We start from the raw sequence: 27,772 nt of genomic DNA on the forward strand, positions 1-27,772 counted from the left end.
CGCTCCCGCGGCATATGGAGGTTCCCAGGCTAGGGGTCAAATCAGAACTGTAGCCTCCGGCCTACAGCAGACTCACAGCAACTCGGGATCCGAGCCGAGTCTGTGACCTACACCACAGCTCATGGCAATGCCGGATCGTCAACCCACTGAGCAAGGCCAGGGACCGAACCCGCAACTTCATGGTTCCTAGTCGGATTCATTAACCACTGCGCCACAACGGGAACTCCAGCAGTTGTTATTATTATTACTGTTCATGTTCTTTAACCATATATATGCTGCCCAGGCCCTAGCAGAGGGTGCTGAAGAGCTGTCACGAGAATGGAATGAACACTTGGGCCTGTGTTGCCTCACCTAGACCATCTGCGAACACCTCCTTTTGGTATGGTTTTAGATCTAAAGCTTCCCACAAATCTTTACAAGAGCCTTATTTGTTGCTGAATCCTTTCACTCTAACTTTTCTAGCCTCTGTTAGTAATAGAAGCTAGGAAATAGAAGAGGCAAAAATATAAAGGAATCATGTAGGGTGGATGGGATTTAAACAACACAGGGGAACTGCAGCAAAGGTCAGGTTTAAAGAACGCCCTCCAAATGCCTTGGGGGGAAAATGTGTTGATTGAAGGGTGTATTATGTGTAAGAAAAGAATGTGTTCAGTCACATAAAGGCACTCAGCCTTAGTTTCCTGAGCAGAAAGGAGGCAACACAGTAGGTTCACAATTTAAAATGTCTTGAAGAGGGAGTTTCCATCGTGGCTCAGCAGTTAATGAACCTAACTAGCATCCATGAGGACTCGGGTTCGATCCCTGGCCTTGTTCAGTGAGTTAAGGATCTGGCGATGCCATGAGCTGTGGTGTAGGCCGGCGGTTACAGCTCCGATTTGACCCCTAGCCTGGGAACCTCCATATGCTGCGGGGGCAACTCTAAAAAAGCAAAATAAATAAATAAATAAATAAACAAAACATCTTGAAGAGTTTCCATCATGGCTCAGTGGTAATGAACCTGACTAGTATCCATGAGGATGTGGGTTGAATCCTTGGCCTCCGCTCAGCGGGTTAAGGATCCGGTGTTGCTGCAAGCTATGGTATATATCAGAGGCAGCTCAGACCCCACACTGCTGTGGCTGTGCCGTAGGCCTATAGCTATTCTGATTTGACCCCTAGCCTGGAACGTCCTTATGCCGCAGAAATGGACCCACAAACATCCCCCAAAAAAAGTCTTTAAAGTATTTATTATTTAATAAATCTTTTTCCTTCTGCCCCCACCCAGCCATTCTCTCGTTCCACTCTTCTGATCATCCTAAAAGCTGAATACATTCTTCTTCTCTAGGGAGGATAAGAATAAACACTGAAACCAATACACTTGCTCAGGCCTTCATCAGGCACTGTGTTACTGCCCGGCACTGGTCTTCAACAAGCAGGGTCTTCCTAGGGCTCCACGTGGTAGTCTTATTTCAAGGTCTCCAGTGAGTGCATGGAGCTGAAATGGCGCTGTCCATCTAAATACAGCATGGACTCTGGAACACAAGAGAGGGGGCCCTGGAGAAAACTGCAGTACCTAAGCAAATCACTGTACAAACCAAGACCACTTGGGAATAGGGGGACAAGCAGCAAGAAAGCCAATTCAGTGCCAGGTGTGCACTGCTGAGCCAGGGAGTGGACAACGTTCCCCAGCCTTTGACTGGACTGGTCCTGACGACCAGTGACTGCTTTCTGCTGGCACCAGCCTTTCAGACGACGACCAGGTGGCTGGAGCAGCAATGGCCACCTGAGGGCCACAAGGCAACCTGGCCTTCAAAAGCACAATCCCCTAAGGACATGCTCTCAGGCCGGCAGGCATCAGAGTACTTCTTCCAAGAATTTAAAAGGAGAAAAATGTCTTTAAAAGTTCCCCTCATTAGGGACAAGCAGTCATCGCTGCTTACCTCCATATGTTCTGGGGAAAACCAAGGGCACTTCTTTTTCCGACATGAAGGTGAAATGAAAAACATTGGTAGTCATATGCTCTTTATCCTGAAGAGAGGCCACCTCACTGTGTACTCTGACTTGAATGTAATTCTCCTGAGTAAAGCAAACCTAAAAGATGATAGACATGCTAGTCAGTCAACTACATTCACAAGGGGAAAGAAAGCAGCCAGAAGAGCAATGGTGGCTTTGGAGTCTCAAAACCTCTAGGGCCAAATAATTTTTAAAAATGTATTTTATCTCTCATCACACACCTACCTGTGAAGAAAGAAACAGCAATGATCCAACCTCAACAGGTTTCTGAAACATGATATCATCCACGGCTACTATAAACGGTCGGGAACCACTATGAGGGAAAGACAGTGCTTGGGGTCAACTGCAAAATTCACATGATCTCTGGGTTTTCCCTAACAATCAGCTGAAGCAAACTTTATGTGATCGAAGAATAAACCTCGATAAGGAGGAAATAATACCAGTGAGGAATAAATGGTAAGACATGCCCCTGTGACCAGATCAGTGCCAAAATGACTCTATCTTCTCTCTTCTGCACATCAACACTCCCTTTTCCCAGCACCAACTGACAAAGTCAGAGCAAGATCCTTTTAAAATGAAGATCAAACCCACCTGGTACCAGTGTGGCACTTATTTAAAAATACGATATATTCCCAAACACATCCAGACTGGTCCAAAATGTTTCGCTGAGTGGGATAGTGTAACTGACTTCTCAGAAGTTAAGACTACCTCTAACCTAACTCACCCAAAGTTACAAGCAGTAGCCCATCCAAGTTCATACGCTCTTCTCATAAGGAAGCCACCAAAGATCCGATTGAAAATGTTCCGTTCCTATAGGACATAAAATATTAATAAATACAAACTTATGACCACCCAAATCTACAGAAAAAAGAGAGAACAGAGGCCAGTTGAAAGGTGTGTCAAAGATCAGGTCAGCGTCATGAGTCCAAGTGATCCTGTTTAGAAGACTTTTCGCTACATTCCAATACCTGAGGGTGGCAAATATCCAAGCTCTTCAGTTTTGAACTCTCCATCCACACCCCATTAGGAGGCAAAACTCGACTTCGAAAGCTTATAGTCCTGTACAAATGGAGATTGAATAAACCCTGTCAGTGACATGGTTTTGCTGTTGAAAAGTAATTTATTTACAACCAATTCCCAATTTGTTCAAGTAAGTGGAGCTCTGGAGAAGGCCAAGGTTTAGATGCTTTCCCAACCTGGAATCTCGCCATCCTAACTTACTTTGGATCCAGCGTGCTAAGAAACATGTCATGTATGGTTGTCCTCTCCTCAGCAGTAGGAGCCATTTTCAGTAACGATGCGGAGCTGAAGGCAACCCTTCTCCCTTTGTTCACTGGACCAGAGGACAATAAGGAGTTATGATCAGGAGGGCCACACTACAGCACTGGGTTCCTGACCTGGGCTGCCTGGGAGCCTATAAACCTATTCATTATTTCCTGATTTTCAAACAGCCCACTGGAAATTGTAACGATGTTTCAGAGAAGGCTGCTGAGACTACATAAAACTTGCAGCCACTCTTTGCTTTCCGATGGAAATCATATCTGCTCAGTATGAGACCACTTAATATCATGCTGAGAGCCCCAACCAGCAGTTATTTCATTAAGATATATTTCCCACTTCATTAAAAATGAGAAAAATTATTTCACTTAATATTGTATGATCAATAAAACTCTTCAAAGTATGGACACTGTGGAACAAAAAAATACCCTGGACTGGTATGAGGAGTCCATACATCCTCTTTTTTTGTTTGTTTTTGGTCTTTCATCTTTTTACGGCCACATCCGCGGCATGTGGAGGTTCCCAGGCTAGGGGTCTAATATGAGCTACAGCTGCTGGCCTACGCCAGCGCCACAGCAAAGCCGAATCCGAGCCGCATCTTCAACCTACACCACAGCCCACGGCAACACCGGATCCTTAACCCACTGAGCGAGGCCAGGGATCAAACCCGCAACCTCACGGTTCCCAGTCAGATTCGTTTCTGCTGCGCCACAATGGGAACTCCCCACACATACTCTTAAATAATCTCCTCTACAGTACAGTTAATGTGATTTTTTTTTTTTTGTCTTTTTGCCATTTCTTGGGCTGCTCCCGTGGCACATGGAGATTCCCAGGCTAGGGGTCTAATATGAGCTACAGCTGCCAGCCTACGCCAGAGCCACGGCAACGCGGGATCCGAGCCACATCTGCGACCTACACCACAGATCATGGCAATACCAGATCGTTAACCCATTGAGCAAGGGCAGAGACCGAACCCGCAACCTCATGGTTCCTAGTCGGATTCGTTAACCACTGCGCCACGACGGGAACTCCAGTTACTGTGATTTTAAATTGTATCTTATTATGAACAAACTAATATACATTCTCCTTGTCTGAAGAGCTCTTCTTCCTCTGGGCTTTCAAGGATGAGTGGATTTACAAATGCTGGCCTAAAGAGAAGAAAAGAAAAGAAAAAGTTTGACATGCCACTACCTGTAGTAAAAACTGAAGATGTTTGTTTTAGGTACGCTCACTGACTGCTTCACATAAGAACCCCGGAACAATTAGGGGAGTCTTCTGGTTATAGACCTACACTCTATAGGTCTATAACTGTACTCTAGAAAGTTCACATTGTAAAAAGGATGGAGCCACGTGACAAAATGTTTCACCTGATTCAAATTATGAGGTAACAGTCAAAAATAGGTTGCAGGTCATTCTGTAAGACCACTGGCCTGGATTCTAAGTCAACTTCTTAAAAGACAGAAAGTAGTACTATATCTAGTCACTTGTGATGGAACATGATGGATGATAACGTGAGAAAAAGAATGTATATGTGTGTGTGACTGGGACACTTTGCTATACAATAGAAATTGACAAAACACTGTAAATCAACTATAATGGAAAAAATAAAAATCTCTTTTAAAAAGACAGAAAGTGGCAAGGGATTTATTTTATTTATTTGTCTTTTTAGGGCTGCACCCACAGCACATGGAGGTTCCCAGGCTAGAGGTCCAATCGGAGCTGTAGCAGATGGCCTATGCCACAGCAACGCCAGATCCGAGCCACGTCTGCGACCTACACCATAGCTCACAGCGACACCGGATCCTTAACCCACTGAATGAGGTCAGGGATCGAACCTGTGTCCTCATGGATGCTAGTCAGATTTGTTTGGCAAGGGATTTATTTTAAAGAAACATGATAACCATACAGAATACATGGTCCTTAATCAGATCCTGACTCAGAGGAAAAGGCTATAAAGAATATTTAAGGGACAAGTGGCAAAGTCTGACTATGGATCATATAAATTAGATAATATAAATGTATCATGTTAAATTTCTTGGATATAGTAAAAACACAGAAGTTATGTAGGAGAATCACCTTATTCTTAGGAGAAAATGCTGAACTATTTATGAGTGAAGTAGTCACAAACTTACTTTGAAACAATTCTGGGGGGAGTGCAGTGTGTATGTCTGTATTTATTGAGAAAGGGCAAGAGAAAGGCAAACGTGATAAAATGTTACTTGGTGAATTTAGGTGCAGGGTATATGGGTACTCATTGCCTTGTTCTTTCTACCTTTCTGTAGGTGCCAAATTTTTCAAAATAAAACCCTGAGGAAAAAAGATAGTACTTCACTGGTAGAATCTAAAGGTTTGATGAAACAAAAATGCAAACAAAATGGCAGCTTGGAAAATTAGAAAGCAACAGCTGGGAGAGAAACTGGCTGATTCTAGGCCTTGGGACAGGAAATGTACAGGATGAGCCCAAGATACCTCATTGCACCAAAGAGCAGCAAGTTATCAAAGACTAACTGGGAAATGTCAGAAGGGCTTATCACAGGGGTCAGCTTAAAGGAAGGAGCTCCCACTGACCAAAAATGTATACACACTGAGCAAGAGGAGAATAATGTTTACAATTTATTGAAATATATTTAGTGTATTAAAAATCCATGAACTTATAATGATTAATTTTTTAAAAAACCAAAAAAGTAGAAAAACTATGTCATCACAACTAATAAATGTGGAAATAAAGGCAACAATGAAACAATGATCCCGACTTTCCTTTACAAACCAAACTGCCCTAGTTGATAAGGGAAAACTCTTCGTTATAGATCTCCAGCTAGTAAATATAGAAAGAATGACAGGATTTGAGTATTCTTTCACACCTCCCAATGAAAATGATTAAAGCAATGACATTAAAAGCACTGGAGAAAGACTGATGTGGAATTAGCTGTTCAAAGGATGACAAAATGTATTCTGGATACACCTTGTTCCGTATTGCACCTGTATATTACTGCTGATCGGAAGAGGATAAAGTGAACAACACACCGGAAAGATCATTCTGTTGCTACTTGAACCCGCACTTCAATCTTGGCAGTACTGTGAGTGGGACAATCTGTACCTCCTGACAGGATGCAATCTGTGTTGAGATACAGAGATAGCAGCACCTACAGTGTTCTCACCAAACATGTGAAACTCGAACCTAATCAAGGCTTTAGATCCAACTTCAATTTATAGAAAATACTAGGGATAGTAAAGTAAAAAAAAAAAACAAAACAAAACAAAAAAAAACACCACGAGGAAGCAATGAGACGTATCCAGACAGTGGGACACTGTGTAGAACAATCAAACTGGGCCTTTCAACAAGTTAATGATATGAGAGGGTAAGACAGTGTGGACACACAACTATTCTGGATTAAAACAGACTGAAGAGATTGAACAACTCTATGAATATACTAAGAGCCATTAAATTGTACACTTTCAATGGGGGAATTGTATGGTATGTGAATTATCTCAATAAAGTTGTTAACCAAAAAAAAAAAAAAAACCCAGACTTAAAAGACACAAAAATCAAGTGTAATTTGTAAACCTTGTTTGGCTCTCAATTTGAACAAATCGTTAAAAAAGATATTTGGAGAAAACTGAATATTAACCGGCTATTAAAATATATTAAGGACTTACTATTATTTTTGTTAGATGTGCTAATGGTAATATAGTTATTTAAGATAATATCCTCATTTTTAAAGTGATGTCTATACTAAAGTATTCAGGGGTAAAATGTCATTATGTCTAAGATTTGCTTTAAAATATTATAAAGAAAATAATATACTTTCAAAAAACAGAAGAAGCAAATATGGGGAAAATGTTAAAAGTCTTAAGTCTAGGTGACTATCTAAGAATTCATTAATGTCTTCTCTCCAGCTGATATTTTTCAAAATAAAAAATTAGGAAAAAACAGCAATTACCGTTTATTTTCAGAATCACGAGCCACCATGACAAACGTCGCACTCAAAACAGGAAAAAATTCATTGTCATGTAACTAGAGAAGGAAAGAAAATGCAGATGTAAGAAATGCATTTATTGTGGGAAGACCTACTGCAATTCTAACAGGCATCATGCGTGCTTTGGGAAAGGCAGCCATTAGAAACAGAGGTCGATTCACTGACCACCATCAGCTGAGAAGCCAGGCACACAACTAGGCTCGGGGGGTCGGTGGTGATGGCAGCAAGACCAAGGAGCCTGTGGCCTTACTGAGGAGAGACACTCCAAAACCCAAACCGTGCACAGTGTGAGAAGTGCTGGAAAGGGAACAAACTCTGGGCCTTGGAGCTGGTCGTGACTGGGACCCAAGGGCAAAGGTCACAGAGGGACCTGTGTGTCGCCATCAGTCAGATGTCCTGCATCTTGCAGAACTCTGGCTTTCTTTAGGCCAACCTGTCCTTACAATGGCACACACTACCCAATGGCCCTCCCACCACCCTCCCAGATACTCTCATTCTCAGGGAATTTGAGGGGGCCATCCACCACGAAGTGTTTCCTTAGCCTAGCACAGGGGCTCCCAAGAAGGGGTAAGATCAGTGAGAATTCTGTGGATTAAGCTAAATATTTACAATGCACAGGCCATTGAAATTTTTTTGGCTATTTTTTATTCCCTAGAAGTCTGTCCTTCCAGGAAAGTCTTAACACAAAGTCAGATCATAACCTGAGGGTACCGCTGGTTTCATTCTCAACAAGCCCATCACTAGTCCTCATCACCACTGCCTGTTCAGGCCCTTCTCACCTTCCCCCTGGACCATGGGAAGAGTGCCGCCAATCTTCCCACGTCCCTCTCGGGCTCAAACCTTTCAAGAGTTGCTCCTCCCTCTCAGCATCTGGTCTAAGCCTGCTGGCACTGTAGATAAAACCTCCACAACAGGGCCCAGATTCCTCTCTAGTGGTTCACCAAACACTCCCCTCAGGACTGCACCTTTTTCTCTAGCCACAGCTAACAGCCTGGAGGTCCTGGAATATCCCCTGTTGTCACCTGAAGGCCTTACCTCCATGCCTGTGCCTGATGCCCTCCTCAAGGCCAGGGCCATGTTTCTCAAGATGCTTCCCCTTCCCCATCAGCCCGCCTTCCCAAGCAGAGCTCATCATTCCCTCCTTTGTTTGCCACCTAAGTGGAAACAAAGTCCTCTCCTTGACAGTGGTTCTCAACATAAGAGAGAAGGATGTCACCCCCTAGGGGCATGTGGAAACATGCACGCTGGTTATGGTTGTCACATAAGTTGGGGGACATTAGCAGTGCAGCAAGGGTAACCAAAGAGCTAAACACCTCATAATGCAGGAGATGGTCCTGCAGAACACACAATATTCCCACACACAATGCCAATAGTGTCCCTGTTGAGAAATAATGTGTGATACTTATTACACACTATCATAGTCATTTATTTGTCTGTCTTCCTACTGCACCAAGAGCTCCTTGAGGACAAAGAGCATTTTTACTGACATTTCTACCCCGGCACTTGGCACAAAGCCTGGCATGTAGTAGATACCTCATCAATGACTGCCGACAAACAAACTCAGTCAGGTAAACTACTGAGCACTACTAGAATGTGAACTCCAAGAGAACGGAACTTTCTGTCTGACTCATTGCTACATATGGACCACACACTAGGCACTCAATAAATCACTGCTAAGTGAACATTAAAAGAACGTGTCTCAGGCAGCGGGCTAGGTGACTCACAGCCAGATCCCGTTGTTGAGGCACACACAGCCTAGTGGAAGAAAAAAGACATGATGGTGCACAGCTCTGTAGGGCAGAGAACAGCAGGTGCCAGGAGAGAGGGTCAGAGGAAGGAACTGAGGAAGACGGCAGAGGAAGAATAGGTACTATGAGTGCAAAGGATCAGGGAAGGAGTCAAGCATGAAGGGACTCAGAAGCCATGGAGCCAGAGCCCACAGAATCCCCGCCAAGGGAAAAGTATAAGCCAGGATACTCACTCGCTCACCTACTGTTTACATTCTGGTTTTTTATCATGAACACCTACTAGTGCCAAGCATCGGCAATTCAAGATGATCAACTCCCTACTCTTAGGACACTCCAAGTCTCCAGTGGTGAGCTCTGAGAAGGGGTGTAAATGGTAAGTTGGAGGGAATACAGTTGCAAAGGTAGACTGGTACTAGTTTACAGAGCACCTCAGATCCTAACTTGTCCTAACTAGTTCGATCTGCAGATGATGGTCCATGAAGATTTTTGAGAAGGGAAGCCATGTGAATGAAGATGAGCTATGGAAGATCTATCTGGTAGAAACGTGTAAAATTAACAGAGAGAACAGACTAGAGGCAGGCAGAGTAATTAAAAGACAGCTAAGGTAGTGAGGGCTTGAATGAAACACAGAGGCCAAGGGGAAGAGGGAAAAAGGACTCCGGAAAGAAGCTGTGGGTGATGAATGTTCAAGACTTCACAAAAGGCTACATGGAAAAGGGGAAAATTAAAGGTAGGAGAAACAGGAGGGTGGCAAAGGGGAAACCAGAGGAGGATTAGGACGCACTCAGTTTGGACTACACTGGACTTGAGGGTAGGTAGCAAGAGCACACGTTGGAGAGAGCTCTAACAGGCACCCCAAAAGGCGGGTATGAAGTCAGGCCCAGAAGAGAGACTTGGGACCATCTCCATAGTAATCATAATAAATTAGTATTACCAACATTTGATTAGTGGTCACTGTGGTGACAAAACAGAAGCTAGAGAAGGCAAGTAATTTACCCACAAACAATAAAGCTGGATGTGAACCTATATCTGAGCCAAACCAGAGGCAGAGCATCTATTGCCAAGCTTCCTCTCTGGAATATAAAAGATCACTCAAGGAGTTCCCATTATGGCTCAGTGGGTTAGGAACCCAACTAGTATCCATGAGGATGCAGGTTTGATCCCGGGCCTCGCTCAGTGGGTTCAGGATCCAGCATTGCTGTGATCTGTGCTGCAGGTCGCAGACTTGGCACAGATCTGGTGTTGCTGTGGTTGTGGCAAAGGCCGGTGGCTATGGCTCCAATTCAACTCCTAGCCTGGGGACCTCGGTACGCCGTGGGTGCGGCCCTAAAAAGAAAAAAGAAAAAAAAGAAGAGACACAGACGCACAAGACACAAATGCTATGTGAGGAAGGAGGAAGAGAGCAAAGTGTTGGCTACAATGCAAAGAACGCCAAAGAGCCAGCAAACCACCGCACACAAGGAAGGCATCTTCCCTGCAGGTTTAGAGGGACCATGGCCCTGCGGAGACCATGATTTTGGATTTCTGTTGTTTTAAGCCACCTGGTTTGTGGTACTTGTTAGAGCAGGCCTGGGAAACCTAACAGTGACCAATCTCATTCATGCTTAACATAACCCAGACTGTTGTGAAATTTTCTGGGGCGAAACCAGGAACAAGAACCTTAACATGGAGTATATATGTTTTGAAAGTTATAAACAGCAAACATAAACCCAAATAATGTTTTTTTTTGTCTTTTTGCTATTTCTTTGGGCCGCTCCCACGGCATGTGGAGGTTCCCAGGCTAGGGGTCGAATCGGAGCTGTAGCCACTGGCCTACACCACAGCCACAGCAACGCCGGATCCTTAACTCACAGAATGAGGCCAGGGATCGAACCCACATCCTCATGGATCCTAGTCGGCTTCATTTCCACTGAGCCACAAGAGGAACTCCTCAACTGTTTTTCTGTGTAAGTGAGTGAGCTATATACGGATAGACAGGTAATAAACTTTTCTTTCACTGAGACCAGCTGGTTGTTTTGGAATAAGGGGGCAATCTTCTGGCACAGACACACCTGGAACATTTGCATCTTCACTTCCATGGATGTCTTCCCAACCCAACTAACGTGGCCACTGAACTTGATGTCCTGTTCTGGGCTTAAGCTCTTCTTACACATATCTACAAAAATAGAAAATCAATGTGAGCCCAAACCATACTCCAAATTTTCTGTACTGTAAGTGGACAACTTCATTTGAACTTTTGGCAAATTCCACTATATTTCTTTTTTGTCTTAAGAACTAAAAATAACTCTTTTAACATACAAAAGAAATCTGTATGTCTTTTTGAAAAGTTAGACAATGCAAAGAATGTAAAAACTACAAGTAGAATCATGCAAAACCCTTCCACCCAAAGATAATTAGAATAAATATCTTGGTATACAGCATTCTAGACATTTTCATATGTAGATATATATACATAAAAACTCCCCATAAAGGAAAATATTTACTCTAAGTAATATTTTGTAACTACTAAAAATTCTAAATATGCATAGAGAACAATATTACTTACCAATCTTGTCCACCAGGGCTGTAACTATTGATAAAGGAGACATCTTAGCTGAGTGAATTTTGGTGTGCTTGTAGCAAATAAGAACTGTAGAAAAACAGAAGAGAACCAAATCAAGGAAAAGCAAATTAATTTTTTAACATTCACAACTTATTCCCTGAAATCCATAAAAAGTCTTACCTGGTTCTGAAGACCTAAACCCCCCATATTCCAGTAGTGGTCCTATCCTAGAATCAAAGACAGGGAAGAGACCTGGGGATCCTCTAATCTGACTGTGTGCTCCAGTTTAGATTTGGTGAAGAAACAGAAGCCCAAAGCCCAGACCCACGAGGGCTACCACTACCACTCAAAAGAGACACAGTGCCTAAATCGGAAAAAGCGTCCAGCACATAAGTCTCAGAGCACCAACCATCTTGAAAAAAGAGAAATAAATCACAAGGACTCAGCTACCACTTTCCTCCTAACTCTTTCCTAATCATGACGCATTACTTCACTCAGAGTTATCCCTCCTTTCCCATTACACCCTAAGTTCCTACACCACCTTGTGGTTACCTGCACACTTTCCATATTTCAGCGAGCATTTACATGTACCAAGCATGGTTCTATGTACCTTACAAATACCAACTCATTCAAAACTGTACTGCATTTCTTGGAGTTCCCATCGTGGAGCAGTGGTTAACGAATCCAACTAGGAACCATGAGGTTGCGGGTTCGATCCCTGGCCTTGCTCAGTGGGTTCAGGATCTGGCGTTGCTGTGAGCTGTGGTGTAGGTCACAGATGTGGCTCGGATCCCTTGTTGCTGTGGCTCTGGTATAGGCCGGTGGCTACAGCTCCAATTAGACCCCTAGCCTGGGAATCTCCATATGCCACAGGAGTGGCCCTAGAGAAGGCAAAAAGACAAAAAAATAAAAAATAAAAAATAAAACTGTACTGCATTTCTTTAGTGGCCTCCCTACTTTCCCTATGATTCATTCAAATTTGTATTATCAATCCTCAAGACAGGTTCTGTGCTCCAAATACATTTGCTGAGTAACAATAAATCCTTCCTGAGTTCCTGTCATGGCTCAGTGGTTAATGAACCTGACTAGCATCCATGAGGATGTGGGTTCGATCCCTGGCCTCGCTCAGTGGGTCAAGGATCTGGCATTGCCATGAGCTGTGGTGCAGGCTGCAGACGCGGCTTAGATCCTGTGTTGCTGTGGCTCTGGCATAGGCTGGCAGCCACAGTTCCAACTGGACCCTTAGCCTGGGAACCTCCATATGCGGCAGGTACGGCGCTGAAAAAGACAAAAAAAAAAAAAAAAAACAATAAATCCTTCCACCCGTGCACCTGCTAAAGGGTATATGGGGGATATAAGGGGCAAAAAGCAAGTAACTCCATTTAAAAACCTTTGTGGTGCCCAGAAATTATATGTGTCTGACCTAAGGCAACATTAGTGGAAATGAGAAGAAAAGATCCATTGGTGGAAATGAAGAGAAAAGAACTAAGAAGGCAGGCTTGACAAGACTTGAATAAACTCAGGTTTCTAACTTGCATGAATGAAGATAGTGTACCACTCACAGAGAAAGAGAATACAATACAGGGAGAGCAGAATGGGCTATCTTCAACACGTTGAATTCAAGAAGCCCGGGGCACATCCAAATGAATATATCCAGTAAGCAGGAAGACAAACTGGCCTGCAACTCACCAAAGCAAGCCAGGAAATGTAGCCTCCTAGGTATTCCACACACTGAAAGCAACGGAAGAACTGGGAGCAAAGGAGAGAAAGTGCAGATAACAACAAAAAAGAGCAGAAGACAAAACTCTGGAGATGAGAGACATTCAAGAGATCAAAAGAGAAAGAGAAGCCTACAAAGGAGCCCAGGAAGGAGAGGCCCAAGAGGAGGGGAAATGTCACCAAGACCCTAGAATGAGTTCAACATTATTAGGAGCCTCAAAGGGGATCAGGTAAACCCTGAGAAGTCCCCGTGATATCATGCAGAAAGGGGGTCATGGAGAGCTTGGTACGAGTGGCTCAACAACACAGAGGCAAAGCTGGAACATGGCAGACTGGGAAATAACAGGAGAGCAGGAGACAGAGGCAATGAGCAGAGTTCCTGTTGTGGCACAGTGGAAACAAATCAGACTAGAAACCATGAGGTTGCAGGTTCAATCCCTGGCCTTGCTCACTGGGTTAAGGATCCAGTGTTGCCATGAGCTGTGCTATAGGTTGCAGACGTGGCTCAAAATCTGGCATTGTTATGGCTGTGGCGTAGGCCGGCAGCTGTACCTCCGATTTGATCCCTAGCCTGGGAACCTCCATAGGCCACAGGTACAGCCCCAAAAAGCAAAAAAATAAATAAATAAATAAATAAATAAATGGGCATTCCCATGGTGGTTCACTGGATTAAGAACCCAACAATGTGTCCGTGAGGATGTGGGTTTGGTTTCTGGCCTCGATCAGTGGGTTAAGGATCTGGCATTGTCACAAGCTGTGGTGTAAGTGGCAGATGCAGCTCAGATCTGATGTTGCTGTGGTATAGGCCATCAGCTGCAACTCCGATTCGACTCCTAGCAGCCTGGGGACTTCCAAATGCTGTGGGTGTGCCCCCCCCCCCAAAAAAAGAAACAAGAGTGAATCCGTGGTTGAATTAGAATTGGAACTATCAGCATGAACCCAGGATTCTGATAGGTAGGTAGGTAGGTAGAAAGAAAAAAAGAGAGAAAGGCAGGCAGGCATAGATGTAAATGTACATTTATGTGCATATATTCCCCAGTCCGTCCACTTTCTAAATATCCATTAAAAAGTACCAGGGGGAGCTCCCATCGTGGCTCAGTGGTTAACAAATCCGACTAGGAACCATGAGGTTGCGGGTTCGATCCCTGGCCTTGCTCAGTGGGGTAAGGATCCGGCATTGCCGTGAGCTGTGGTGTACGTTGCAGACGTGGCTCGGATCTGGCGTTGCGGTGGCTGTGGTGTAGGCCAGCAGCTACAGCTCCGATTAGACCCCTAGCCTGGGAACCTCCATATGCCGTGGGAAGTGGCCCTAGAAAAGGCCAAAAGACCAAAGAAAAAAAAAAAGTACCAGGGTTCCTTAGAGATTTGGCTGATTCCAGGACTAGAGCAGGGAAATTACCATTGACCTTAGAATGTGCTAGAAAGTGAGGAAGTGCTCAAAGAATGATGGGGACATATCCAAAAAAACAAATGCAGAAGCCAGAATGAAAGAATTGAAACAGTTCTGGGACAGTTTGAGCATAAAAATAGATGATAGAAATGTATTATAATCCATTGAGTAAAAGAGGAATCCCTGAGTCCATACTGATTTTAAAACAATTGATAAAAGTCTGATGAGGAATGGGATATCTACAAAGCCTCAAGGTACCTCCCTACAAGGTATTTATCAATTACAATGAGGAAAAGAATAACTTTACAGCAAAGAGGCCTGGCAGACACCACCACCATCAAGGAATCAAAGTTAACATCACGGTGATGGGACAAATTAGAATTATGCAGCACTTGATAATATGCAACAAAAACACAGCATCCCTTCTGTGACACTCCTGCCAAAGATGCAAGTCCTGAAACTAATACTGGGGAAGCATCAAACAAACCCAAACACCTCACACCAGTCAGAAAGGCCCTCATCAAAAAGTTCACAAACAATAAATGCTGGAGAGGGTGTGGAGAAAAAGGAACCCTCCTACACTGTTGGTAGGAATGTAAATTAGTACAACCACTATGGAAAACAGTATGGAGTTCCTCAGAAAACTAAATATAGAACTACCACATGATCTAGGAATCCCACTCCTGGGCATATATCTGGAGAAAAACATAATTCAAAAGGATACATGCATCCCAGTGTTCACTGCAGCACTATTTCCAATAGCCAAGACATGGGAGCAAACTAAATGCCCATCAACAGAGGACTGGACAAAGATGTGGTACACATACACAATGGAATATTACTCAGCCATAAAAAAACATGAAATAATGCCATTTGCAGCAACATGGATGGATCTAGAAATTATCATACTAAATGAAGTCAGAAAGAGAAAGAAAAATATCATATGATCATGTTGCAACAGAAGAAAGGGTGGGGGAAAAAATGTAATTGTAATGTATATATGTAAGGATAACCTGACCTCCTTGCTGTACAGTGGGAAAATTAAAAAATATTAAAAAAAAAAGAAAAATATCATATGAGATCACTAATACATGTAATCTAATAGAAATGAAACAACAGAATTTATAAAACAAAAACAGACTCAAAGACTTAGAAACCAAATTTATGGTCATCAAAGGGGAAACATGGGGGGAATAAATTAGGGGGTTGGGATAGATATATACACACTACTATATATAAAACAGATGGGTAACAAGGACCTACTGCCTAGCACAGGGAGATTTTCTCAATACTGTGTAATAATCTATTTGGGAGAAGAATCTAGAAATGAATGGATATATGTATACCTTATTAACTTTGCTATACAACTGAAATTAAAACAACTTTGTAAGTCAACTCTTTTCCAATAAAACATTAAAAAAAACCCAAACTGAGAGAAATTCCACCAAAGAATGGGCCCATAACCTTCCAAAGTGTCAAGGTCATGAAAGTCAGGGAAAGACTGAGGAACTATCCCTGACACAACTAAATGCAGTATGTGATTCAGAACTGGAAAATTCTGCTATAAAAGACTTCTGACAAAGCTGAATGGAGTCTGAAGACTAGACTGTCTAAGTTAATTTCTTGATTTTGAAGGCTGTATTTTGGCTATGAGGACACTGTCCTTGTTTGTAGGAAGTACATGGGAAAATATTTGGGGGTGATGTGCACCATATCAGCAACATCCTCTCACATGATCCAGGGAAGAACAATTCTTTATACTCTCCAACTCTGGTAAATTTAATTAAATAGTAATGATAATTCAGAAGTAATAGATGTCCTTCTTTTTCTACTTTTAGAATATCTTCATTTGGCAAGTTAGAAAGAGAAAGACAAATACCATATGATATCACTTATATCTGGAATCTAATAGAAAGCACAAATGAACATCTCCACAGAAAAGAAAATCATGGACTTGGAGAATAGACTTGTGGTTGCCAAGGGGGAGGGGGAGGGGGAGGGAGTGGGGTGGTTGGGGAGCTTGGGGTTAATAGATACAAACTATTGCCTTTGGAATGGATCAGCAATGAGATCCTGCTGTGTAGCACTGGGAACTATGTCTGGTCACTTCTGATGGAGCACAATAATGTGTGAAAACAGAATGTGTACATGTATGTGTAACTGGGTCACCATGCTGTACAATAGAAAAAAAATTGTATTAGGGAAATACAATTGTATTAGGGAAATACAAAAAATAACAATAATAGTAATAATAAAGAATATCTTCATTTGTGCAAGTTAAAGAATAAAAAGATCACTTCTAGCCCAAGGATTCAAAATATTGCTGTAAGTACGTATTTAAAAATACTAAAATAGTATCAGTACCTCCTAAGCTGTCAAGATCCTCAAGAATCCTGCCAAACCTGTGAATTAAAGAAAACTGTGATGAAATGAAAATCATGATGATATCATTTTAAAAAATAACACACTGTGGGGTGATAAATAACACTTACTAAAAAGTGATTATGGTGATGGCTGCACAACTCTGAATATACTAAAAACCAAAACATCACACGCTTTAAATAAGTGAACAGTATGATGTGTGAATTATATCCCAAAGTTATAATAAAGAAAAGAAATAAAATTTTTTAAAATGACACAAACAAAAATGGTGCTGTTACCTTACGGTGTTTTGAACAGTCAAATATTTCTCTCGCAATTCAGGCTGACTGCCCAAAGGCAAGAGAACTTCGGTATAACTGTCTTTCATTCTCCTAGATGGCAGTGCTTTTTGTGACTCAGCCAGAAAACTACTCAGTAATTTTCGTTCCTCCATTGCTTTCACATGGTCTCTGAGAAGAAAGGATACAAGCTTCATGAAACTGAGGACAGTGCTGTCCCATGACTCCAGTGACAAAAGGCCAGTGAGACGCCATCAAAGGAGGAAAGAGCAGGTCTGGACCTACCTTGTCTCCCTTTCCTTCCCTCCCTTCCCACATGCCACTTGGTGAAATTAAAAATTTCAATTAAAATTTCTTAGGCTAGGAGATAAGAAAAACATACTCATAAATGATAGAGATATACCCAAAAGAACTATATATCTACCCTCATCAAAATATGTATTCAGGAGTTCCCATTGTGGCACAGCAGAAATGAATCTGACTAGGAACCATGAGGTTAAGGATCTGGTGTTGCTGTGGCTCTGGCATAGGCCTGCTGCTACAGCTCTGATTTGACCCCTAGCCTGGGAACCTCGATATGCCATGGGTGGGGCCCTAAAAAGCAAAAAAAAAAAAAAAAAAAAAAAAAAGTGTATTCAAAGAATAGAATCTTTGAAATCAAGTTAAAAATACAGAAATGGATATAATAGTGTATATAAAGAACAACATGGCCACTGAACTCAAGAGTCCCATTTCTCACCTTGACAAGTCTCATATTCTCTGTGCCCCAGCGCTCTCTCTCTCTCTCTCTCTGCCTTCAATTTTAGGAAAGAGAGACAGAGGAGGAAAAATGGGGTGTATCCAAAAGAACTATGGAGGGCAGAGCAAAAGATAAAAAGGAAAAGAACATGAGAGGAAGACAGAAAGGAAAGAAAAAGAAGAGATGATTAAGACAGAAGAGAAGAGAGAGACAGGAGAAGAGCAAACTAAAATGTTGACAGCATCATTAATTAAGCCGTCTCTGTGAGCTTTACTTATGAAGTATTGCCAGAAAGCTGTAGCCTACCAAAATATAGGGAAGAGAGGATCAAGGTAAATGGTACCAGGTAGGAGTTCCCATTGTGGCTCAGCAGAAATGAATCAACTAGTATCCATAAGGATGCAGGTTCGATCCCTGGCCTTGCTCAGTGGGTTAAGGATCCAGTGTTGCCATGAGCTGTGGTGTAGGTCGCAGATGTGGCTTGGATCCCGTGTTGCTGTGACTGTGGTGTGTAGGCCGGCAGCTGCAGCTCCAATTGAACCCCTAGCCTGGGAACCTCCATATGCCACGGATGTGGCCCTAAAAAAAAAAGACAAAGACCAAATAAATGGCACCAGGTAAATCTGGAATGTGGAACATTCAAAAAGACATTTGGCATGGCCTCTTTAAAAATCAGGCTCATGGGGAAAAAAAAGGAATTAGAAGTATCTATTATTCTAGATTAGGAGAGACAAAAGAATCATAAATACCAAATGGAATATGCAATCTTTTATTGGATCTTTATTTTTTAAAAAAAGCTATAAAAGCTATTTGGGGAACAGGTGAGGAATTCTGAATGTGGATGAATAATGTATTATTAGGGAATTACTGCCAATTTCAGTATGTAAAAGAACATCTTCTTGGAGGCACATAGCAGCTGAATTTGTTGCAGAGGAAAATATATTTATTAATTAGAGATGTACTGGAATATAAGTGGAGCTGAAGTGTCATGATACCTATATAGTTCTGCCAGTATATGTATACCGGCAAATCTGGAAAACTGTTCAAAAGCATCTAATTCAGAGTGGGAACATACATATTCATTTTTTTTGACTTTCCAATAAATTGAAATTTTTCACATAAAGAGATAAAAAGAAGTTAGATAATTTTTATGTCAATAATAGATTATTGTTGTTATTGTGCTTTTTCTTTTATCTCATTTTAGCCTCAAAATTCTCTGCACCAAGAGGGATATTCTTCTATTTTACAAGAAGGAAATAACTGAGAGAAAGAGAGAGACTGTATGGGAGATCTGGTTAACTGTGAACTGACAAAAAGCAATAAAGTAGTCAGGCTGCATGAAATGGAAAAACCAGGAAACTCGGGTTCAAGTCTCAAACCCTGGTACTTAATTGCTCAAGGTCTGAATTTCAATCTCATCATATTCAAAAAAGGAGTAGGAACATATGCCATAAACATGTCAAAAGCTTCACCAAGAATCAGTGAGGTGATACACCTGAACACACTTTGAAAAATGTTAGGTTCTTGTAAATCACATGATTTTATGACAGAAATGCATTGGTTGATGAATATGTTGGAGTGCTGATTTTTTCCTCCAAGTAAAAACCTCTCAACCCATTTCTGAACAAAGGGTTCCCTGAATTCCACACAATGGCACCATCAACTGAGCCTAAATATAGCCTAGCACACCACTTCAGGGATGGAAGAACTAATGAGCAGAGTGCATACCTCCAGTTTGTGGACACTCCTACTATTTCCAGCAACTTAGCTCGAACTGAAAGAAAAATAAAGAGGTCATTCCAGGAAACAAAGAATATGAGAACTGGATTATGGCAATGAGCTCAAGCAATTCATGCACTCAAAAGCTTTAAAGATCCACAAATTTCCTTTTTAAAAAAAAATAATTTTATTTCTTTTTTTTGGTCATGTCCATGGCATGCAGAAGTTCCCAAGCCAGGGACTGAACCCAAGTCACAGTAGTGACAATGCTTAATCTTTAACCCGATGAGCCACCAGGGAACTCCTGGATTTCCATTTAATGCCACAAACAAACAGCCCAGGGAAGGGATCAGGTCTCTGATTCTCAAAGACTTAAAACAACTATTGTCTCAATGCAGAAACGAATATCTTTGTGTCAACCACTGGATACATCGGGTAGGGCTATAGCAGTGTCAGAATCCTCACCTAATTTCTTATAGGTAGTGGGACTAAGACTAATATCAAAATCTGAGTCTCAGTCTAATTGATTTCTCATATGTTTATACTACCCTAATTGTTAGAAAAGTTTAGGCCACAAAAATGAAGCAATTCAGGAAAGACAAAGAAAGCAATTTAATTTTAGTTAATGTTCATTGCCCAAAAGCGCAAGACTGAATTAGTGCAGGAAAAAAAATTAAGCACTTTTAAAAAAACGTTGATACTAATTACCACATACCGTGATTCACATGGATAGGTGAACATGGATAAAGGGAAAATAAATCAGATAAGCAGCAGTAAGTTAATACTAAAAAGTAAATCTATAAGATTTTAAATAATGTGTTGACTTCATGTGTTTTTTTCCTAGCATTTAAAATCTATATTCCAGTTGCAGGAAATTAACCATAGCAATCCTTGGTCCTTCAACAATTAAATATTTTATCAAAACTGAATATGGTTAGATGAACATGCGTTTTAATTTTCATGAAAATGTGGTTTATTTTTCTATCCAACAATTGTTATATACCATAAATTAGGTGAAAACTCTAATTACAATTAAATCATACAGTACTGCAAAAATTTCATTAGTAAATTAGTCTTATTGCTGATTCTTTTCCTCCTGAGTTCCTTGAATAAAAGAATGGACTGAATCCAAATAGTACATGGACAATTGGTACTGGGTGACATAAAATGATCATCACTAGTATGTAATCAGTATAAGAAGAGAGGTGGGTGCTGAGGGCCAAGAAAGAGAGTAGAATTTCAAATTTCATACACACACACACACACACACACACACACACACACACACACACACGTATTTATTTGGATTCTTTAAATAAGCCACAATTTTCATTATAATGAATATTTCTGCAATGACAAAGACATTCGTTGATTGCCTATCAGATTAGTAATTGAAATTAACTTCAATTAACTATGGATTAACAGGGTCCCTCTAACAAAACTCCAGAGTGGGAGCATTTACTTGGTACAACTCAAGGGCTTGTTCCTTGCTTATAAATTGGATCTTTTTTCCATGCCCTCCCCTTTACTACCTACACAAGGGAAGCAGAAATCATTTAACTGAAGAGAGCTCAGTCCCCAAGGCTCTAAAGGAACCAAAGATCAAACCTGGAATGTGATTTCTACCCAAAGCTATCCTGGTCATTTTATAAATGAGAAGTGTATGAAACATCTACCTTTATTTATACCTCATTTCCCCTAAACTGCCTATACACCTCTCAAATAAAACAGGGTTTGTCCCCACATGGGCTGAAAAGGTAAACATCCATGCTTGCCTTCATTAATGTGGAAAATTCTCTCCTCGGGATTCTGAGATCCTTGAGTCAGTCCTCTGCTGGGAGCAAGCAGTCCCTTGCTTAAGGTACAAAGCCTACAAAACAAGAAGAAACACTTAGAGAAGGTTCCATGGCTTCTTCCTTGGCACCCCCAAACACCTGTGTCTCCTCCAGAGCACCCAGCCACCCCACACCCTTAGTAAATATTATCTTGTAGGGATCTGTACTTGTTTCTCAAGTGTGTGTATATTTGCATATGAGGCTGCTCCATAATCATCTTTCCAATGAGAGTAAACATTTCTTGAGAGCAAAGACCAATTAGGTAACTATTTACGAAACAAATAAAAGATATCAACCGGTTTAATGGATTTATTCTTGCTCTAATTTATTAGCTTCAGAAGCCCAGAATCGATTTGGTAAACAGCCGAGTAAACTAATTATGAACAATTTATTTTGCTATTATCATATGATATTTCCTCAGTAAGTTAGACCCAATTACACATCAATCAAACTTTGAAAATAGAATTAACCCTTTCCAGACACAAAGAGAGTATTTATTGGACTTAGCAGAAATTTCCTATTCCTCAATAGAATAAAAGTTATTTACCCAACTGTGCCTAACCTGTTCTCCCAAAATAAGTTGATTTTGGTTCACTCTTGTTTAAGCATTAAGTCCTAACCACAAATCACATCAGGGATAAGGGACTGACAAAGTGATCTGTTGAGAGCCCAGGTGAAAAAGGAAAGGCATTGATGAGGTCAAGAATCCCAGATACCGCTTCTCATTCTACTTCAAGTGACTAGTAAATTCTTACTTCCTAATGCCAGGTCCAGTGGTGACTAACCAAAAAAAAGAAGAAAGGTATATTTTAAATTTCCTTCAAAGCCCAAATTTTCTATAGATTTCTTTTCTAAATTATAGCATAAAGAAGAGTATCTGTGTAAAAATATTTAGTAAAGTCTACATGTAGTGGGGTTTTTTTTGTTTTTTGGTTTTTTATCTTTTGTCATTTTAGGGCTGCACCCGAGGCCTATGGAGGTTCCCAGGCTACGGTCTAACCGGAGCTGTAGCTGCCAGCCTACGCCAGAGCCACAGCAACACCAGATCCAAGCCATGTCTGCAACCTACACCACAGCTCACAGCAATGCCAGATCCTTAACTCACTGAGTGAGGCCAGGGATCAAACCCACAACCTCATGGTTCCTAGTCGGATTCATTTCCGCTACGCCACAACGGGAACTCCTACGTGCAGTTTTGATCCTTGTGCTGCTAGAACAAATCCTGGTCCTTTCACTAAGCCAACTATTCTAATTGCAAAGAACAAGTAAGTAGGAGCCCATGCTCAATGGCTAATTTAACCCCTTAGTGAGCCAGTCATCACATCAGCTATGAGAGAATGCCCCCTGGTCCACTAAGACCAGAAGGTTTCCTAAAGTGTTTGGGATTTTGGGTTTGTGTTTATTCTTCAAACAGCTAACAAGCCTCTATTTGGGGTTTATTACATATTTGGGGGTTACTTTTTCACAAGAATTTTCCATTTCTGTACTTTTATATGTGGATTAATTTTTCAATCTTGTTTTTGACTTTCTAATTTGCATTTCTTCAGAACCTGAGTTGAACTTTTTCTTTTTCACTATTTCATTTCATGTATTTTCTGTATGTTCAAATCACTCCATGAAGGAAATACAGTATGTGGTCCTTCATTCTGCCATCTCAGAAAATAGCATTCTGCAACTGAATATATTAGGTTTTTAAAAGCCCACTAAAAAAGCTAGTATTTTTCAATGCCACTACTGGCTGAGAGAGCAAAAAAATCATGCACTCAATGCATTAGTTAGCAACAATAATAGATGCAATAGATGATCTCCATGTAAAAAATGAGATCTGACTCAGTGGCTAAACTCTTCGAATACTCGCCACAAACTGACAAGATCTATACAACTGATCTCACATATTTAAATAAATACACATATATATAAGAATCTTTGTTTTATTCCCTAAGAAGCAGCATTTTCTGAAGAGTGACGAAAACCATCCCATCCTGCCTGAGTGAAAAGCAGTATAGTATGCAGACGTAAAGAGCCTGATGATGCTGCTTGTTAGCTGAGTGGCATTGGGCAAGTTACCTAACTTCTCTGAGCTTCAGTTTCCTCATGTGTAGAATGGGGATAATAGTACTTACCTCATAGGATTTTCATAAGGATAAAGAAAGTAGCACATGTTTAACTTTTGAGAGCATGCCTAGTACACTGACAAGCCCTCTAAAAATAATAACTATTACTATTCCGGAAGATCATGTTTCTCCAAAGTCTCCCCTAAAAGTCAAAGAGTAAGGACCAGAAATTTGGAAAGCACAAGCCAGGCACTATAATAGACCATCTCTGAAAAGAGAATCAAATGGGATAGTAAAAAAGCAAGTTGACAAATACAAAGAAACACTTGGGCCAAATTATATGGAAAAGTGTGGTCCTACAGCCCTGTGCTTCACTTACTACCTTAATAAAATTGAAAGAAAGGAGACCAAGATGGCAGAGGAGTAAGACGTGGCACTTACACTGTCCCACAGAAACATAAAAAAAAAAAAAAAAAAAACACATCTACATGTGGAACGATTCACACAGAACATCTACTGAATGCTGGCAGAACTTAAATCTCCAAAAAGGGCAAAAAATCCTCCACATAACTGGGTAGTACAAAAAGAAAAAAAAAAGAGAAAAAGAAATTTAGAAATAAGGAGTTCCCTGGTGGCCTAGTGGTTAAGGATCCAGCACTGGCACTACTGTGGCACAGGTTCGATCTGTGGCCTGGGAATTTCAGAATGTCACAGGTGTGGCCAAAAAGAAAAAAAAAATCTTCACTTAACAAAAAAAGTTGATGGAGTTCCCACCATACCACAAGAGAATTGGCAGCATCTTGGGAGCCCTGAGACACAGGTTCGATCCCTGGCCTGGCACACTGGGTTAAGGATCCCGTGTTACTGCAGCTTCAGCTTAGGTTGCAACTATGGCTCAGATCTGATCCCTGGGACAGGAACTCCATATGCCAAAAAATAAAAAAAAGGAGTTCCCACTGTGCTGCAGCAGGTTATGAATCCAACTGCAGCAGTGGAATACATCCCTATAGCAAAACAAAGGCCTAATCTGAATGCTTTAAAAGAAACTGTTGATTATACTAATTATATGGGTATAATAAATTTCTATTCTATGAACATTCGGCTTATTGTAACTTTTCACTACAATTTGGTATCGTCCCTACTGAAAATGTGATGAAAATGGTGGATCCTTATGGCCAGTAGTTTGGTGGGAGATAGATACATTTTTTTTTATTGACACACCCAACAGCATATACTATTTCAGATGATTCACAGATCACCCCCTTTGACACCCCCATGTGCCTCTAGATTTAAAAAATTCTGAGGCAGACCAAACTCCTGAAAAAACTGAGGCCCAAAGGAATTAGATGACTTTCCCACTGTCAGTCAACTGGCACAATGGATAGAGCCCAGTTCTTGTGACCCCAACCCCCACTCCTTACACTTACACACACGCACACACAAGCACACAGGTGCAGGGTAGCTGCTCTTTTCAGTCTCAGGCTACTTCCCTTTATTTAGGAAACACTGAAGTGGAGGGAGCAGAGTGGTTTAATCACTGCCCAACACCTCAGGACCTTAAGGTTACTGGCTTATTCCCTGAAAAGCCCTCAGGAGTTTTACCAACAACAAATCCTCTGGATGTTTAGAAGAAACTGTCCAGAGGCCTTTAGGACAGTCAGGTCCTAGGACCCCATGACTGAACCTTTCCAATTTCAAAAGGAGACCAAGGAGCCCAACCTCTCCATGGCTAGCCAACGGAGTCACAAAAGTCACCTGAAGATATGAACAAAAGCGTCTTAGCTGTTCTAGATTCCAAGCTTACAATGAGTGTCTGGGAAGAATTTTCAGTACAACAGGCAATGCCACTCATATGACCACCACTCTGGGAAAATGCCTCAATTTAGAGACTAAAAAAATTCAGGTAACTCTTTTGTGAGCCGGGGGAAAAAAGTTACAAAGACTGCCCACCAGTCGAATGACCTAATCATCTTAGCCTGTATTAATTTATGTACTCTTTCTCTCACTAGACACTAAAGGAATACCTTCTTAAGGTTCAACAGTTCTCACAAAAAAAGGAATGGCAGGCTGACAGGAGTTCAGTGCAAAGACAGAGGACTTCCAAATTGAGGGAGAGGAAATCAAGACAGGTTTCCTGGGAGAAGGCACATGGTCAAAACCCCTGGAGCTTGTGGAAGCCTGTCATGCCATGTCCAATGCAAGCTGAAGCCAACTGTGGCCCTTCTTGCAATGACCTTCAACCTGTCTTCAAATAGTGTAACAAAGTAGGAGTTCCCATAGTGGCTCAGCGGTAACCAACCCGACTAGAATCCATGAGGACACGGGTTCCATCCCTGGCCTTGCTCAGTGGTTTAAGTATCCACCTTTGCTGTGAGCTGTGGTGTAGGTCGCAGACTCAGCTCAGATCCTGCATTGCTCTGTCTTTGGCGGAGGCCCGCAGCTGTAGCTCCAATTTGACCCCTAGCCTGGGAACTTCCATATGCTGTGGGTGCGGCCCTAAAACACACACAAAAAAAAAAGTATAACAAAGTAAGTGAGAGAGAGGAGGAGGAGCCTTTTTCAACTGACAGCTAGGTGCACAGGGACAATTAGAGAGCTCAGAGCTCCAGGGCCCCCAAAAGAACTGATGGGGGACATTGTTGGTTGGAACCACTGTGGGCCACACCAAGAGGGCTGGCTTACCTGTACGGGGATGAATTCAGAAGCTGAAACAGGGGTGAGCCCCCTGGGACTCAACCAGACAGAAAGAATTTGGAACAGCTGGAGTGATCAGATGAAGGGGCCTTGGGAGGGGGAGCAAGACGTGCCCCGAGTTCAAAGTCCTAGGCCTTCACCTGGCAAGCTGGGGCAAAGACTTAAAAGAAAAAAGCATCCTCTTTTGTCCAAGGGGCCCAAACAAAGCCACTCCCCGCACCTAGCCTTAAGGGTCCTTTCTGTTCATCAAGGGTAAAGTCAGCGCCAAGGGCACACAATCCTGAGGCCCTGAGAGCACAAAAGGTGCCCTACAATCTCTGCCCACATTACAACACATTTTAGTCAGAGTCCGCGTGGGTCAAGAGTCTTTAATGTTCTCCAGAGGAGGGTTGATGGCTGGAAAAGTAATGTGGAACTCTAAATACCAGCTTTCTGACAAGGCGCTAACCCTAAACCACACCCCGAAGAGCAAGGAGAAAGAAATGTCAGGGAACACCACCAACTTTCTCCCTTATAGCGCCGCTTCACTTTTAATATCAAACTCAGGGCTACAAAGCGCCAAGGGGAGGAGCGCAGTAGCCCTCCCCAAGCCAGCGGGGTCCCGGTAGGCGGTGGGCTGGCGCCCTTCCCCACCCGGCCCCATTTTCTGCCCCAAAGCCCCAAGCATGAGCCCCGCCCGCCGCGGCCCACTCCTTCCGTCGGTGCCAGCTAGCAGCGTGGAGGGCTGCCGTGGGCGCCTCTCGGTCCATTCCCCGCCAGCCCCCCCGGCGACCTACCGCAGCGCCGCCCGCCTCATTGCGCTCTGCCAGAGAGACCTGGGCCCCGCGCGCCGGTGGAGGGAAACTGAGGCAATGGAGAGCTCGAGATGGAGAGACAGAGAGAGCACGCGCGCCAGACCGGACCTCGCTCCCCAGGACCGCACCCTTACAGCCCGGCCGCGGGATGGGGGGGCGAGGAGGGACGGCCACGCTGCCCGGGGCGGGGTCTCGTTCGGGGGCGGGGCCACGCTGCGCCTGCCTCCCGGCTCAAGAGCGTGAAGCTTGAGTTTATCTTTGTTGCTTCCCCGCCGTGGTCAGCATCGCGGGGCATGTTGCTACCTCGGGGACTGGCCCATCTCCTCCATGGTTGATGAAATACACCGGGCAGCACCGCCAGGCCGTGACGTAGGGGCGAAGTGCGACCGCGTCCTTAAAAGCTTGTCACCGTTTTCCGGCTTCGCTGAAGGTCACAAGACCTTAACCCCCACCCCTCGGCCTCAGGTCCGCCCTTAGCTGCACGTAGGAATCTAATGGGCAGCTTTCCAAAATACCAATGCCTGGGCCCCACCCTCTGGAGATTCTGATTTAGTCAGGGGTGCGGCCTGGTCTTCAGGATGTCTAAAGGCGCCCTCGGTGATGCTACCCTAAGCAAAAGCTGAGAATTTCT

General features: G+C 42.5%; 1 protein-coding gene across 3 annotated transcripts; it reads right to left on the minus strand.

The window, feature by feature from the left end:
* Positions 1 to 1,207: 1,207 nt before the first annotated feature.
* ACOT9 (acyl-CoA thioesterase 9) lies at positions 1,208 to 27,772 on the minus strand. 3 transcript variants are annotated; one of them, XR_014835819.1, is made up of 15 exons: positions 27,124 to 27,275; positions 21,540 to 21,634; positions 19,774 to 19,819; positions 17,307 to 17,477; positions 17,011 to 17,048; positions 11,541 to 11,624; positions 11,047 to 11,150; positions 7,212 to 7,285; positions 4,252 to 4,418; positions 3,214 to 3,325; positions 2,961 to 3,051; positions 2,717 to 2,802; positions 2,218 to 2,305; positions 1,920 to 2,070; positions 1,208 to 1,511 (listed from the first exon to the last, which is right to left on the minus strand). XR_014835819.1 is itself a non-coding variant. In XM_013986011.3 (15 exons), the coding sequence occupies exons 1-15, from the start codon at positions 27,468 to 27,470 to the stop codon at positions 1,444 to 1,446; spliced, it is 1,302 nt and encodes a 433-aa protein (XP_013841465.1). In that variant the 5' UTR covers positions 27,471 to 27,772; the 3' UTR covers positions 1,208 to 1,443. The 3 variants fall into 3 exon arrangements, 2 of the variants coding, with proteins under 2 accessions (XP_013841465.1, XP_005673555.2); XM_013986011.3 differs by lacking the exon at positions 27,124 to 27,275 and adding an exon at positions 27,445 to 27,772 and having other exon boundaries at positions 4,351 to 4,418; XM_005673498.4 differs by having other exon boundaries at positions 4,351 to 4,418.

This window comes from Sus scrofa, chromosome X (genome assembly GCF_054392235.1).
Source record: "Sus scrofa isolate SSC_HxYL_T2T_F1_AM1 chromosome X, Sscrofa_HxYL_maternal_Yorkshire_Landrace_v2.0, whole genome shotgun sequence".
NCBI classification, from domain to species: domain Eukaryota; kingdom Metazoa; phylum Chordata; class Mammalia; order Artiodactyla; family Suidae; genus Sus; species Sus scrofa.

What these genes read in the sequence shown, in the direction of transcription:
- ACOT9 (XM_013986011.3), bottom strand. Translation starts at nt 27,470, where the DNA reads ATGGAGGAGATGGGCCAGTCCCCGAG. An exon ending in TGGATATTTGCCACCCTCAG is followed by an intron (nt 2,803 to 2,960) that starts GTATTGGAATGT and finishes TATGTCCTATAG; the next exon opens with GAACGGAACATTTTCAATCG. An exon ending in GCTACTGCTTGTAACTTTGG is followed by an intron (nt 2,306 to 2,716) that starts GTGAGTTAGGTT and finishes TTTCCCTCATAG; the next exon opens with TGGTTCCCGACCGTTTATAG.